Source organism: Rissa tridactyla, chromosome 1 (assembly GCF_028500815.1).
Source record: "Rissa tridactyla isolate bRisTri1 chromosome 1, bRisTri1.patW.cur.20221130, whole genome shotgun sequence".
NCBI classification, from domain to species: Eukaryota; Metazoa; Chordata; class Aves; order Charadriiformes; family Laridae; genus Rissa; species Rissa tridactyla.
Window position 1 is genome coordinate 88,752,045 of NC_071466.1, and position 13,496 is coordinate 88,765,540.

General features: G+C 41.6%; 1 protein-coding gene across 7 annotated transcripts in view; it reads left to right on the forward strand.

Moving 5' to 3' along the window:
* CNKSR2 (connector enhancer of kinase suppressor of Ras 2) overlaps nt 1-13,496 on the forward strand; it is a 217,889-nt gene that overhangs the window by 190,664 nt on the left and 13,729 nt on the right. The window contains exon 21 of one of the 7 annotated variants that reach the window (XM_054211307.1): nt 10,353-12,992. The exons of the other annotated variants lie outside the window; for them this stretch is intronic. Within the exon in view, the coding sequence (XP_054067282.1) occupies nt 10,353-10,357 (5 nt within the window). The 3' untranslated portion in view covers nt 10,358-12,992. Of the gene's footprint in view, nt 1-10,352; nt 12,993-13,496 lie in introns of those variants that run through there. 7 annotated transcript variants of the gene reach the window in all.

The window sequence follows — 13,496 nt, forward strand, 5'->3', positions numbered from 1 at the left end:
GATATTTTTAACAAATTCTCTGCAAATGTGGCTTTGCAATCCAAGAGGAGGACTAATGGGAACAGTTTGGTATAAGATGGTTCTGCCGTATAGGGAAAAAAAAAAGAAGGTGTAGTTTTGATGAGTCGGTGAGCATGAAAAGAGTGTGTAATGCTTATTCACATACAAGACTGCAGAGGAGACGGAAACTTTAAAAGACAATTTGGTTACCAAAAGAAATTAGTGGAAGACATAGCTAACTGAGCAGCTTGAGGAATCACTCAATGAGGAGGGACGTTGCTATGGTGGGGTAAGAACAGAGCTCAGTTGCATGATATTCTATGTTTTTCAGGCCATTGAGGTGCTAGTATTTTCTTTGTTTAGTGATGATACGTTGATGAAGGTACTTAAGCAAACTGAGGCAGGAGTAAGTAGTGAATTGCTGGGAATATTTCCACCACAGAGCAGCTCTGGGTCATGCTAGAGCTTGCCCAGGGGAGGAGTGGCCATGCACATAACTGGTCAGGCAGAAGATACTTGGACAGCAGAAACCCCTCAGGACAAGTCTGCTTTGGCTGACCATCCTCTGAGGGCAGGGCACTCTTACCTGGCAGTTTCCCAGTGCGGCTGCTTTTATAGGTAACCTTCCCCACAGTGTCAGAAGGTGTTTTGGTCCATTCCCCCCACACTCTTTGCAGAGCAGGTTTCCCTTGCACGCAACAGCCACTGGTTGTGGTGACAGTCAGGGTCATCCGAGCCTCTTGAAACCCTTTCTGCTGCCCTTGGCAGGACCAAGGGCCAAGCACCTAGCAGCTCAGGGCACCAGCACCGCTTGCTCGCCTGGAGATTGCTGGGGGGGCGGGCTGAGCTCTCATACCAATACCCGGTTCAAAGAGGCCTTTTAATACTAATTAAGTCTGAAATGCAGCCCTCACTTCCCAGCAGATTGCTACGGCAACGCTGAGGTAAAGTGGCATTGGTGGAGCCACTACGGACACTCTGCTTTGCCGCCTGGATTCAGCTCCCTACCACCTGGCCCTGGCCTTCCTCCCGCTCCTCTTCCTCACCGAAGTCACGGGCTCAGCCTGCCCAGCTGCCACCTCATGTCAGCAGTACCCCTGCTACCTGGCTGCTCCCAGAGCTGGGACAGTCCTTTGGGGAAGGGCTCCCCTTGCTTTCATCAGTCTTCTCTTTGCCTTGATGTGGTTAACTTTGAGGAAATTAAAGAGATTTTTTCCTGTTTGCGATCTAAAACCCTGGATGGGATAGCAAGAGCTAGCAATTAGTCATGCACGTCCTAAGATGGATCTCTCATTTCCAGTCAAAAGCCACCAAGATCCTATTTTCATTCTTCTGAGAAAGAAGAACACTTGACATCTCAAAAGGTTCTGAGAAGTGCCTGTCTCCAGCACAACTCTGATGGTTCATGCCAGTGGAGGAGCTTGAGCTGCTGTACGAAGAGGGAAATTGGTACCTGGGTGCCAATGTGGCCATGCTGGTGGACTCTGTGCACTGGTCCATCACCCCAGGAGAACAACAGGTCTTCCCCTGGCTCAGGACTATAGCCTTCGGCCCCTCAGGATGGGGCACTGAGGCAGGAGCAGGGCTTCGCCCTCCCACACTGGGAAGGGCTCCGACGTGCAGGAGAAGAGAACCAGTGCCCAAATCGGGTATTGGTGCTGTAATCTGTGCAACGCAGGATTGTTTGTTCTGTGAAACAATACCGTCATACGGAAGGATGGAAGCTGCATCTTGTCAAACACAACATGTGTGACAGAATTGTTGTGTTTTGGAGATGCTTGGGAATGAATTAGGGAGGACGTGACTAATGAGAAGCAATGAATTTTCACACTGCTGTCTTTGTACCTTTGTACAAAGATCATTGAGGGTAAAAACCTGAGGAATTGGTGGAAGCAATTAGTGGAAGAGTAGGAAGGAATTGATGGAATTATAAGAGCAACTCCTTCCTGGTTATCCCCAGCGCACCAAGAACTTCATCGGGATCATCCCTTAAAAACCACTGGGCACACCATGTCCTCTCTTGCCAAGAGGGCCTGTGATGGACGTCTGGATTTCAGAGGAAGGGCTGAGGGCTCCCCCATGCCAGGGCATCATGGGGCTGTGAAACCCTGGCATGTGTTCCTTAAGCTTTGTCTGGGCTTCCTGACCAGTCTGACAAATGCCTTTTACCATTCCTTTCCATGAATGGTGGTTTTCTGAATAAGTGTTTAACCAGGAGCTTGAATACTTTAAGGGGATATGGCAAGCGACTCCTTTGATTAATTTGCTGGGGTTTTTTCCTTCCTAAATTGTGTATAGAAGTACTTTCTTACCAGGTTTGAAGAGACACTATCCAATTAAAGAGATCACATGCACTCTAGCATGTTCCAGGGACTTGAAAGAATTTAAAAATTTTTGTTTGTTGCTATCTTTAGAGTTGAAATACACCAGGGAACTTCTAACATTTTCAGCATTTGACTCCTGTAAGAGAAGCCTTTAGACAGATAAAATCCTTGTACAACTCTGATTTTCACTTATTACACTGGTGAGGGCATTGTTTGGCATATGATAGGCTTAGGATATACTTTTTATGAAAAATTTGGAGCCCCTCTGAAAACAGCTCTCACATGTTAAAAATATACAAGCAATTATAAGCAAAAGACGTAGCAATGTTTGGCTTGCCAGCGGGATACCTTACATAAAACCTTTCTGTGCAAGTTTTTTAAGTAGAGATAATTATTCTCATAAAAAATAAAAGTTAAATTCACCAGATGAAAATATATGCTTTCAGTATCTACCAGGTGTGAAACATTTAATCATTAGTTCTTCATTTTATATTCCCAAGTATCTGCAAAGTCACTACAGCAAAACAAGGAGCTCACTGCTGTATTGGTCTGATGGGCTTTCAGGACGCTGTAGACACCTGAGAGAGCAGCTGAATCATTGTTTTAAAACAGGAAAGGTGGTTTCTGCCTTATTTTTATGGAAACCAAATTAATTAGAAGCAAGTTTTCTAAAAGTAGTTTCTTTATATGCTAATTTTGTGCAGTGTATTTCTGCTTGATGATCTGAGGGAGGGGTTTCAGCTCTGATGGAATTTGTATTCCTAAATGTGGTCCTTCTCGAGTCTCGAAGAGACCTGACTAAATGAAAAATAGAGTTGGAGCAGAACCATATGACTTGCCTGGGAACAGTCAAGGCAAGTTGGATTAACAGATCACGCACATGCTAGTACACACGGGGAGAGAAGGGGATACTTTTGTTATATGTAGCACAGACAGACAGGAGGAGTTGTCAACATTTCACTTATTGGCTTTGCCAGATGCGTAGTAACTATGTTCTGTGCGTGTGCTCGTCCAGTGAGCTCCCAGTTCCATTAAAAAATCTCAACACGAGCATAGTAATCGTCATCATCATCATTTTCCCTCCCAGCTTTTCCTAACTGGGTGGGTTTTCACACCATTCATGTTGGACATTTTAGCAAAAGCTGCTCAAGAGCCTCAGCAGGACTGGGCATGAAGAGGAAGAGTACAGTTTTGCTCAGTCTGCTCATTTTACCTTAACCGCACAGTCTGATATCAATAACTTTATGTCGTCTGTCTCATTGACCCACTTGGAGAAGAGATCCTCAGCCAGGATGGAAAGTTACTGCAGTTGTCAGCAGCGGTGGCAGGAGCAGCATCTCAGTTCTCTGCCCTTGGATGTAGGCAGGCAGTGGGGAGATGACAGTCCGGCCGTGTGTTACTTAGTCATGCAAGTGATTGTGTCAGTGTGCTGGTATTTTTGTTGTCAGTGCGGAAGGCACCATCAGAAAGAGCAATTATGTCACTTGATGACGGGCTATTAAAGTGTTCTTTATCTAAAGTGGTTTCTACCCATTGAAGTTAAAAACTTGTGTAAATTTAAATTTGACATGTTATAATTAATTCCATACATTTCTGTTTGCTTTTAAAGCCCCGAATGAGTTAATGTATAAAAATTCCCAGAAATCATCCCAGATGATATAAATAGTCTAAGATCAATCCTCCTTAAATATTCCTTATTAAAAATTTTGTTGATAGAAATGCAAGCAATTAGTACATTACTTTTTTTTTTTCAAGACTGAAGTCCAAAGGAACGTAAGTCCAAAGGAAAAATAACTCCCATTTTCGTGCTGTATAATAACTATTTAACGGGGCAACAAACTGGAACTACAGTTCCTGCTTCGTGGTCAGGAAATAAAGACGTGTCTTTTCAGGCGGTTCCCAGTATAAGCCATGCAGGAGGTTTGGTAGATTAAGTTGAGCTTTATACACCAATACAATCATAGCCTGGCTAATTTTAGCTTACGACAGTACTAAGAATTGGATTGAAAGCAACCTCGCTGTTAGATGTATTTATCTTTTGGGTGTAACATCAACTTCTCTTGGGTGATGCTTGTCATGTAGACATATGTAACTTAGTTTCAGTGTAATCCAGCAATTAGAGTGCTATTACGCAGAAATTTGAACAGCATTCTCAGAATTCATAAATTGCCCAGTGGGATGATAAAGTCCTTTTTACATTTTGCACTCTCTGAACATATATACAACTATAAGAAATTCAGCCAGCTTCTTTTTATTCCTCACCATGGTTATTCAACTGTGTGCCTTTTTCTCCCCTCCAAAAGAACGGTGTTTTTCTTTTTGTACCAATAACAACAGATTTTTTTTTCATATTTTATCCAGTCTCTCTGTTTATGTCCCAAATTAGAGGGATTCCTGTGTCTGTGAGCAACTCTTTGTATTAGTTTACAATGGTTATGAAACAAGCTACTCTAGAGAAATAACTGTGGATTTCTGACAGAGCCACAAGTCAAAACTACTCCATCTTGGAGTTGTGGACCATCACTCCAGTAAGACTCCGGTAAGGAAACAAAGGAGAGAGTTTTACAGATATTAGAGAGACACCTACCCAGCACAAGAATAACCATGTGTTATATCTAATATGGAGGGGCATAATATGGGCAGAATTCGTAAGAATATAATACAGTGATATAGTAAGAATTAGCAATTTGATGGTTCAACATGCTGCATTAAAAAAAAAATAAATCACAAACCAGAGACCAGCCAAAAATGGGGTCCTTATGGGTGGGTGGCACTCCTTCGTTAGATGTTTAGTTACTGATACTGGTGTCATTCTTATTCATCACTTAATAAAACCTCCATAAACAAATAGCAAATAATCTATGGGCTCTAGTGGCGTTGTCAAAAAGCTTCCTGTCATTTAGAGAAGCAGTGGTCCTGAAGCAAATGCATATTCTTTGTGTAAACTTTTTCCTTGACATTTCTGTGTGAGGCATTGCTTTATCAGAAGGTAGTGCAGAGAGAAGGGTTAGAAATGCTTGAGAGGCCGGTCTCCACGGTCGTCCAAGTCCATGGCTGTTTTCCTCGGAGGTGGCTTTCATGGGGCAGTAAGAGTGCTTTGAAGGAAGGTCGCCGCAGCACGCACCACCACTGTGGTGTCTGCGTTTGCGCCCAGGGACAGAGTGGTGTCAGGCACCACAGCTGCAAGCCAAAGCAAGAGTCTGGGGAAAAGCCTCTTGAGTTTATAGGCCTCACAGGTCTTTCCTGCACGTGGGGTGAGCTAGGTATGATTCAGCCTACATGTGCCCGGCTTAAGGCACAATCGTACAGAGAATTATACAGTTCTGTGTACTAATAGGTATGTTGGTGGTGTGGTCCTGGACTGCGTAAGACAACTTTAACTATTGATTTGTCCAGGTGCTTTTTATTGTAACTCTAGTGGGGGTTTTGCTTACTTTGGGGTTTTTTATTTCATTCTTTAGTACTGAGTAGATAGAGGTTACTTAGCAATCACTGTAGTATATGGAGGGCACGTTGGGAGAACTGGGATACATTTCCAAGTTTAGAAATACTGTGGTAAGTGGGAGGAAAAATCCCTACAGATCAGAGCCCCATAATTTCCCCATGCCTCGTTCTTCTCGTGGGGCCAAGTGCAGCCCTTGTGCAGGAGCAGACACTGGAGATTATTCGTGGTCTGACACAACCACCTGTGCTCCCCATCCCCCTTCCTCATTGTGGTGCTTTCTCGTACAACATTTGTGCTCTTGGTGTTCCTTTGTTGTCACTTTTAGCTCAGTGAGGACATGAGGGATGCTAAAGCACATACCGGGACTACTAGTAATGTTGGGAAAACTGGAACTTGCTATTCGTAGGTAGCATATTCCTGTGTTAGCATTGGTTGATGCAGTGCCCTTAACTGCAGTAACTCAGTCTCCTGCTACTGCTTCCACATCTAACTGGCTTCTTACGGAATAACTTGCAGAGTTGCTGCTTTGGAGTATAGCGCCAGGGGGCTGCACTGGGTATATCATCGAAGTCCTCTTTCCTCAGGCGGTCTCATTGACAGGCTTTATCCCAGCTCCTTTTCCTCTCTGCGTGGCGTCTGTCTGAGACCTGAGCAGTCTTGAAGATGGTAGGAGCTTCCCACCACTGAGCAATGGACGGTTTGTAGATCTGCCAGCATTCCTCCCGAGGACTCTGTCTCAAATAGCGTTGAGGCATTTCCCTAGGAGGAGGGAGATGTGTCTTGGACTTAGAACAGAAACAGCCAGGTAGCAGTTTGTGGTACACGGGGAGGGATTTCTTTTCTCCAGTGTTGGCATTCATTCTTGTTCAGAGCCTGATTACTCATGCGTAGTATTTACCTTTAGGGAAATGTATATAACTAGGCGTGCTTCATTCTTGGGCTAGATAATGGGTAAGAGCTTCTAGTCAGAGTTCTTCTGTGTCTCTCGTGAATATATAGACAGATGTAGAAATACGTACACAAAACAGGACACAAATGAAGGAAAGGGTAGAGATTCAAAAGGCGGTTACAGTTTTACTGATTGTCACTATAGATAGGAAGTCTGAAATTCCCTCTTCTAAAACTTAAGTACTCATTTCAAAAGTTTATTAACCTGCTATTATTCAACCTACCCCTTCTCTGAAAAGCAAATTTACCATAAACATACCATCTAGTAATCAGGCATCTTGTAGTCTATTTAGGCGAAATATATCATGTGAACATTCATAAAAAAGTATACTCTCAAGTGGCAGCAAAAAAATGTTATGCATTTTATTAAAAACCACATCAAAGTGAAAAGCCTAACTTAAATTACCTCTCGTTAGTGACTGCTGGTGTGCCTTCATTATTTATAAATAGGTCTCAAAGAGAAAAAGAAATAGTTGATTTGCCTTCCGTGCCCCTTCCTTACAAAGGACATCTTGTGCGAGAGCCATTTTGAGACTCTCAAACATTCCTCTCAGGTGAGAACTTTCTCCTCCCCTTTGCTTGCATTTTTATTGTTTTTTGAGATACGTTGTCATGCCCGGCAAGGTCTGCAGAGCATCCCTTGGCTCTTGCTTGGTGGGTTGGTCCCAGCCCTGATGCGTTCTGTCACTGCCACTTTCGATGGTAACTGCTACAGGTTTGTGCGGACATAAGATTCCTCACATCTTACATGACTGCATTAGCTGAAGAAATACGCAAAGATTTATAGCAGGCAGTTTTGTTTCTGTAACGTCTCTGGGGAAGTCATTTGCTGTAAAGCTCTTCTCATAATGCAAACATAATTTTGTTGATAAATGCAGTAAGTTCACTTCATTATTTTCATAGGGTCACATTCATTTTTGTATGTGAATGGCAGTTGGTTTATTTTTCAAAATGTTTGCAAGTCTCGTGAGTTTCATAAATTGTAGTGTCGATAAGTATCCATCCAAAAGCACATTACTTGTTCTTTGTTATTTGTATTTGTTCTCCTTTAAAACAAATTTTAAAAACCTTAACTAGAAAGGGAACCATATGCTGGAGATTTTTTACATAGATATTTTCCTAATGCTAGTGATACAGAAAGAAAAATGTGGGTTTTATAATGATAAGGAAAAATAATTTTACTACCAAAAAGCCGAATTTCTAAACTCTTAATGTACATCTACACTAATAAGAAATATTGTATAGTTGGTTACTATCAGTAAGAGTGATAGAGTAAATTAATAAGAAAATCTATTTAGAAAAGCCCCCCAAGTGTGCCTATTAATTATATTGACCTTCAGATAAATAGGACAGTGTATGCTACCACTTATCTTAAGACGTCCTAATGAAAGGCTGTTCATACACATTGTGACTAATCCAAACTGGGACACCGAAGAATTACCAGTGTTTGACGATAGGCCTGTAATGGCATTAGCAATATTATTCAATAGTCTTTTCAAAAGCATGTCTTTACCAGTTGTGGTTTTTTTTCAGAAATAGCCATCTTCTAATGCAAAATTTAGTTGGATTTTAGGTACATAAAAAAAGTCCTGTTCCACCACCACCTGTCGAAGGTAGCACAGTTCTTCCATAGGCACCGAGGATGCGTCCCAGCCAGCCTCGGCGGGGCGTGTGGAAGAGCTGGGTATAGCCATCCGCTAGGTAATGCCCTTGCCCGAACTTCAGTAACCCTCCTTTGTTTCATAGCCACCTTGTTTCACAAAAAGGGAAGTTTCTTTCGCCAAAGCCTGACCTCTGAATCCAAGCTTCCTCAATTTTGAGAAAGAAAGTTAAACGAACAACATCCATGAAACAACAGGATCTCCTGAAGCTGCAGAAGTGATACATACGAGGCAGCAATATCCTCTTTCACTTAGTGCCTTTTTCTAAATAAATCCAAGACCCTTATTTTAAATCCTGTGACTGTTTGTAGTATGAACCAGCGTGAAATGTGAAAAACATTCCCTTTTGCAGTCTACTGAAGTCTCCCTTCCCTCAACCCCATGAGTCCTGAAATGTGCTGGTTTGAATGGGCCTTTTGTTTGTCAGGGGTTTGGTTTTGGGGGTTGGGTTGTTGGTTTTGTTTTTTTTTTTCATTTTGGTTGTAGAATCACATGTTCCTTATTTTAAACAATAAGTTATGTAAAAGTTTCTGTTGACTGCTATACTTAGGATTTAGTTATATAAACTGTTTTCCTCTCCCTTCTTCTTCCTCCTCTCCCTGTTGACGCATCGAGTCCCCGGGAAATCTCAGCAGAGGAGGAGAGGCTGAACTCGGTTTGAGTTCCATATAGCCACACTCACCCTCGGCCTCTTTGGAAACTCATTTTCCAGTTGCTGCTGTGGGTGGAGTAAATGGCACCAATGTTTCCATCTGGGATTCTTTCCACCTTGTGCCTTCTGTCGCTGAGACAACTTTTCTGCTTTCCCAGGCCTTTTGTGATACGCTCAAGAGTAAAAATGGCAATGCTTGATATTTCCCTTCCTTTTTCATCCTGTCTTTTAAAAACAACAACAAGAAAATCTCTTCAACCAGGGATAAACAAGTCTCACCAGTTAAATTGGATTGAATTTGTACATCTTTATATTCTGCACAGTTGAACTCTTTCCCAAAGTGGTTTTTTTAACAACAAAACATCTCCCAGCTTTTCATATCTGGGATTTAAAATGACAATGGATTTCAAGCTCCATGGAAAGTTTCATATTTTATTACAAATAAGTGTAGTAGACAATAGAATAGGGTATGTACTGAGAGCAGCCGGGCTTTTGAAACTGCCCCATGTGCAGAGGCTGCCTACCCAGGCAGAAAGTCGAAGTAAACAACTTAGCTGTACGCTGCTTATTCCACCTCTCTCTTTCTCTTTTCTTTGCTAACACAGGTCCACAAAGATTCTCGAGTTCTCAAGCCCTAGCTTTTGGATGTATGTAATGTCAGTGTGGTTTTGAAATCACCTGATTTCCTAGCTCCGTATTTTATCCTTCACCCAACATTGCACAATGCTGGATTGTCAGCTAGGATAACGAAAGGAGCCAGATTGTGTTGTGCCACCTCTTTTTCTAGTTCACGCATCAGTTGCCAGCAGGATATTTTTCTGTGTTTGTAGCACGTTTGGTGGATCTGGGACACATTCTTTGCTTCCTTTCCCCTCATTCATGTGACCCTCGTCCAGTGCTTCCAAATGAGCTAATGTCTTTTAAACATAAAGCAGCCCAACCCAAGTTGGTTAGGATGTGTGTTGTTCTCTTGTTTTATTGTGGGGTTTTTTTAATTGGTCTTTGTTCTGTTCTTTTCTTTTTTCTTTTTTTAAGCATATCCACAAAGAGAGACTATATAACTTTCTGCCCTAAATACCTCTTTTGCATCAGGGATGGAGATTTTAATGGAGCAAGGTGTAATAGCAGAACAGTGCCGTGTCTCTGTCCTCGTGAGCATAGCTGCATGCAGATTCGAAAAGCTCTGTAGTGCTGCTGCTGTATGCCAGATTTGCTATTTGCTCTTGTTTGCATGATAGTATTTCTAATATACTAATATGATATGGAAATAATGGCACCTCACAGTTCTTTCAACATATTGTATCACTGCTTTATCGTATTAGGCTAATACACTGCGAGAGTTGATAGCACCTCTCCATGTCAAATGGGATCCACTTCTCTTGGCACTGAACCGATTGGACTCAAAGTTTGATAAACTTATCATTAGCGAATTGGCACGACGGAGACTCAACTTCAGCCTCTTGCAAGCAACCTAATGGCCTCCGTTCAGAAAGTCAGTTCTGCTTGAATAACTTTGATGTTTATAACAGAGAACAGACCTGTTAAAGCATAGACAACCACATGCCTGGATATGAGGCCTCCAGGAAGGTGTCAAAGGGCATGGCCAGTCTTTTGAAGAATGCACCCTTTCCACAATGGGACTAGGCACAAAGTCAGATCCAGTCTACACGGAGCACATTTGCAGAAAATACTGCCCCCCGCACGGCAGAACTGAAGGGGAAGAGGGTCTTGGCAGGGGAAGGGCTTTGATGTCACTCAGTTTTGTTCTGCAGACCTTGAGGAATTAAAGAGGGATTCAGCCATGGTAACTGTAAAATCCTGTTGCTTGTACTGAACTCCAGTGAACCCGTTCAGGCCAACCAGACAAAGTCGTGTCATTTAAGCGTACTTCACGTTAGTGAAGGAAGTCACCTTACTGTGTCATGCTAAACTAAGTGTATTCTGCCAAGTGGAGGTATGTACAGACCTTTCGGAGACTTCCATTTATCTAACGATTTGTAATGAATTACCAGAGGGTACACTGACACTGGTTTGGATGATGACGGAGAAGATACCTCACGCTGAGATTTATTAGACTCTGCAGATAAACTCTTCAGTTCCTCTTTATCTTCTAGGACTTAAACATGTGAGTGATGCTGCCTGGCCGAGCAGGCACAAAGTATTCTCTGTATAACACCCAGACTCCAGAGGGCTGTTTTGGGGCCAGTATTTGTCTGGATGTCACTCAAAGTAGATTCAGATATTGTATTTATCATTATGTTCCGGGTCCCCTATGGGTTGATGTTTGCCTCTATCTCTGTGGTTAGAATGTGGATTTTCCTTAATATATTTGGCTAAGGGTGTATTGTAATAATGTTAATGCTAATTACTTGATATTTCATACTATCTTACGGGGAGATACTTTTAAAAAATGTATTTTGAAATGTTTTCTTTCTGTTTGCTCAATGTATGGTATTGCATTATGTTAATACCAATAAAATTATATATATATATAGTTATATATATTTCCCTTTTATAAAGAAGTAAATTATGCTTTTTTGCCTCACAAACAGGAAATGTGCAGTGAATAAAATTACATCATTCTGCCTTACAGCAGGTGACAAAGCTTATAATAGTTTTAATATTCTTTTTTGAAAAATAAAAAGTATAGTATGACATAAACTAGTTGGAAATTCATCAAAATGCATGTTTTGTGTTTCTGCTCAATGGGACTGTCACAAATCAGCCTAAATATTTAGCAATGTTATTTTGGCATCTTTAATTTTTTCCAATCAAAAACATACATTGTATTGCTATTATTGATTACAAAACTGTACTGTCATAAATTTTTGCCTGTTGGCCAAATAGACAAACCCACTGAGTTTTTATGACTCTCTTGTCTGTAGGAATTGATTTTTAAATTTAATTTAGTGCTCTTTCCAACGCTTGGCAAAGGCAGAATTTATTTTTTATATAAGGTTGCCTTTGAAGTATCTGCCTCTGCCAGGGCTGATAAATCACTGCTAAGTACATAAAGATTCTGCAACCTGAAGGATATGTCATTAAAGCCTTGTTGGAATGGCCTGCAACCCCAGCCAGTCCTTTACATTCTGTCATTAAATTCCATAATTAGTTAGAGGTGAAATGTTCTGGAAATGAATTAGAGAAGCAGAAGCAAAGAAAGATGTGACTCCAAAATGTCCTTTGGCTGCCATGTGGGGTTACACTGATGGCTTATTTGCTGCTCGTAGCCAAAGGCCAGCATCTCTCTGCGCTAGTATGAATTAGATCGTCTTCAGCTTCCTCTCTTTCTTTTCCCCACCCTTTCTAACATATTGTATTGAGTATCTTTGTTTTGCAGAGGCATTCAGAAGGGCTGTAATTAGCAGTCCCCGGCATTTAATTGCATACACATTTGTTAAATATTTTTCTGTATGCCTTAAAATAAAGTATAGAAAATGGCAGTAAATGTTTCTTTAATGAAGGCATTTGATTTATTCATGAAGTCAGGATTTTTTGGAGGTGTTATTTTGGGCTTAATAAAGGAAATAAGCCAGAAAATTTTCCGTTTTGCCTTTGCATAACCATTGTCTGTCAGGGCTGATGTTCATTTCCTTTCTCTCGCTTCTTTTGTGTGCAAAACACATTCTGCCCAATGGATGGGGAACAGACCTTTCTCCTGCGATGACTCTCGTGCCAGTTTTGAGAGAGAGCTTTACGTTAAGGGGCATACCTGTTCACAAGTTCATTATGACATCTGATGACATGAGTGATGTCTAGAAAAGCCACATGGTATTGCATTTCTCTTGTCACAGTAATAGCTTTTGTTCTCAAAGGTACTTTGAACTCTGTGCGGTGCTTACAGACCGTGGTGGTGTGATGGGCATTCAGCAGCTGACAGGGGGTGCTTAATCTTTGGCAGTGTTGTGCCCTACATAAATAACCTGTAAATCAGGGTGCAGATTAATTAGTCTGGAATCTAATCAGTGCAGCTATCATAACATGTGCAATTATAAATCCAACAATAAATCTGAATATCTGAATAAATATGACATCTTCTGGGATAATGTTTTCAGAAGTATTTCAGGCCCCTTTCGTAAATGCCTCGGGAGGTGCTTCCCCAGCAGACCACAGTGCATTACAGAGGTAACTGAGCTGGCTATTAAATTAATCTGGCCCCCGCCCACACTAATTTACCATGTTTCTTTCATGTGGAAAGTAGGATTGCAATTCCTAAGTGATGCAAGTGCTTTCAAAAATTCCCCTCTCGGTGTTACGTTTTCATATAAATAAGCAAAGTTGGGATGTAGCCTGAAGTAGAGTTCATTTCCTCGGTGGGTTTTGCTCACCAGGAATACATACCCATTCCGTTCAGGCTTGCTTTCAGGTACCAAGCCCTCAAACCTTGACAGGCATTGCTGTTGTGCAAGCGTGACTGTGGCTTGATTCTGACTGGTGAGTAACGTCACCGGGTCCATATCATTTGT